At 43.4% G+C, this 2498-nt stretch overlaps 2 protein-coding genes across 2 annotated transcripts; one reads left to right on the top strand and one right to left on the bottom strand.

The window, feature by feature from the left end:
* Positions 1 to 64: 64 nt before the first annotated feature.
* Positions 65 to 1584, bottom strand: Pmar_PMAR016798 (Polyadenylate-binding protein, putative). Its single transcript, XM_002780690.1, has 6 exons — positions 1365 to 1584; positions 1177 to 1274; positions 1053 to 1132; positions 474 to 549; positions 307 to 424; positions 65 to 262 (listed from the first exon to the last, which is right to left on the bottom strand). Exons 1-6 carry the CDS (start codon positions 1570 to 1572, stop codon positions 162 to 164), a joined length of 681 nt encoding a protein of 226 aa, XP_002780736.1. The 5' UTR covers positions 1573 to 1584; the 3' UTR covers positions 65 to 161.
* A 620-nt stretch (positions 1585 to 2204) lies between these two features.
* Positions 2205 to 2472, top strand: Pmar_PMAR016797 (hypothetical protein; the record flags this gene model as incomplete). Its single annotated transcript, XM_002780689.1, has 1 exon — positions 2205 to 2472. A coding segment is annotated over one exon (268 nt), but the record flags the coding sequence as incomplete, so codon positions are not given.
* Between the last annotated feature and the right edge of the window lie 26 nt (positions 2473 to 2498).

The following is a 2498-nucleotide window of genomic DNA, read 5'->3' as shown; positions in this document are numbered from 1 at the left end:
AGCCCTGTATCATCCTCAACAAACCCACGGAACACAACATGAAAGCAAATGTGGATAATTCTACTCTTTTCTTTTACGCAACCTCTTAATATATTTTATCCTCTCTTCTTATTATCCACAATTATGTTCAGCAAAACCATCAACATGAACACTCTCGCCTTCTAATACGGGGACCACCCCTTGCTGCCGCCCTTTCCCTTGCCCTTGCTGCTCCCTTTACCCTTCGAGCTACCGTACCATCCCCTCCCATAATAACCCTTACCTGGACAACACTGATCCTTCTAAATCATTACAGACCATAACTACCCTTTCCCCATCCTTTACCGCCCTTGGCGTTGTAGCCGGGCAAATTGGTGCGTTTCTGCAACACCTTCAACTGTCGGCCTCGGAACATAGTATCATTCAATAAGAGAGCATTCTGGACCTACAGTGAACGAAATGAATCAACTCGTTAGAGACACCAACCAACTCACTGCAGCTTCATCTCCGAATTCAATGTACGCGAAACCCTTCGGATGCCCACTATACTTATCAACCATTATCGTTATCCTGACACAGAGAACACTTCAACAATAACATAACAAGGCACACAGGGCAGTGCTTCGGACCAACTCGTTTGGAAAATTCTTATTTCCCAGAGTACGACTATATACGACAAAATATTTCTCTCGTAACACTTCTATTATGAAGTGACATTGGATTTTTTTCCTAGAAGTTCTATACCCCATACACCTACACCTGAGCTCAGTTACGCAACTATACCAACATAATCTACGGAACAGTACTCCAGAGAAAACCCCGTCTTTATGATTATCGTCTTCTTCGAACTAACAAAATTCATCACTTTGAATGCACATGGTCATTGAGCATTGCCAAACTACATTTGTTGGTGGCAATATGAAAATTCTGAGAATTTTTTGTTGATCCCCGCACACAAATCCGCATATAAATTTTCATAATATAATAAGAAAAACTCGTGAACTGAGAAAAGCGACCATAAATTCCAACTGTACACAGACTACCATAAACCGGCCAAATCATTGAGACACTACCGTTGTATTGGACCACAGCTTTTAAAGTGTTCCTGTAGCTCCTCCGGTGCAGCGCCATAATCAACACTTCCAACATAAACCTACCCACCACCGTACCAACTCGACGCCTCTTCAACACCCCTACAGATCGCTTATCCTGCTCCGGGCTTTGAGCTGCTTGTTGTTCAGCAGTCATTTCCACATTTTCATGATCAGAAACACCATCACCGTCTCCTGTAGCTCCTGAGATAAATCTGTATAATACAGCCCAAAATATTATACATTATCACTATCTTTTTTTATCATATTTATATCTGGTTACATCCCAACTACCTTGTTCAGTCATTTGCCTTAACCGTTCGGCTTCATCTTCCAATTCTTGTATTTTATGTTGCATTTCCATAATATCATCATCATCAACACCAGCAGCAGCAGCATCCAAATCGATATCAACATCATCATCATCATGCTCAGCTTGAAGTCCACCTTTCACTATCGTGTCACCACCCACGATGGCTCCGCTCTCTACGTTGGTCGACATTAAGAAAACCAATGCGTAATTCTATACGACCATCTACCTATCAACAATGGAGTTTCACCCGTTTTACGTGAAGTGGCGTAATACTTGATATAATGAAAAACCCGAGATTTGCGCTATACAGAATCGTGGAATATGTTTCTCATATCACTAGGATGGTGATACTCCCATGTGTCTTCTTATAGTAGGCAAACAAATAGCCAATATAGGATTGATTCACACTGCATACCACTCTTCCGCGAAATCACCCTTCATTCGAACACCCAAGATCGTTGTAGGTCACATCTATACCTTTCAGAAATCTTTTTGGCGGATTAGGCTATCAATTCAGCTGATAAGGAAGTCACCTTCGCGGACAGGGACATCAATTTAGCGATGAAGGCTGAATAGGGAACTCAATTTCGCGAATAAAGACATCAATTTCATGATTAAGGAATGCAACTTCACGAGCAAGGACATCAATTTCGGGTTAGAGCTCTGATGAACACAGAAGAATCTTCGTGCTGCTAGAATTGACAGATAATGTGTAAACGAATCCTTTACGCTGCGCAGAAGCATCTTTCCCGAAGATACTTCTGGGAAGATGTCGCCCAGCTTGTCATCTGTAGTGTTTCTCTCTCGTGCTTATTTCTTTCATGAACCTCCAAGGAGACGTCATTGAGCAGCAAGTCCAGGCGGAAGTCGGCCCTGAAGGTGCCGAGAACGCAGCTCAGACCCCTCCGCGGCGCCGCAGGGGACCCTACAAGAAAGTCACGAATTCTGCCAAGGTCAGAATCATGGAAGCTCACCGTACCGGTAAGGACTGGAGAGCTATAGCCAAGGCCAACGGTGTTAGGACACCAACTGTACGCGGCTGGACCAAGAAAGAAATTATGGGTGACTTACCCATTTTCAAGGCCAAAGGTGGTGCCAGAAATAGGAAGATCACC

This window comes from Perkinsus marinus (genome assembly GCF_000006405.1).
Source record: "Perkinsus marinus ATCC 50983 genomic scaffold scf_1104296944190, whole genome shotgun sequence".
NCBI lineage: Eukaryota > Perkinsozoa > Perkinsida > Perkinsidae > Perkinsus > Perkinsus marinus.
Note: the sequence above shows the minus strand (reverse complement) of the source record. Positions and strands in the feature narration are given on the sequence as shown.

Coding starts and splice junctions, on each gene's coding strand:
- Pmar_PMAR016798 (XM_002780690.1), bottom strand. CDS start 1,572: ATGTCGACCAACGTAGAGAGCGGAGCCATCGTGGGTGGTGACACGATA. Junction 1,275..1,364: donor AAGGCAAATGACTGAACAAG/GTAGTTGGGATG, acceptor GATTTATCTCAG/GAGCTACAGGAGACGGTGAT. Junction 550..1,052: donor AGCTGTGGTCCAATACAACG/GTAGTGTCTCAA, acceptor TCTCTGTGTCAG/GATAACGATAATGGTTGATA.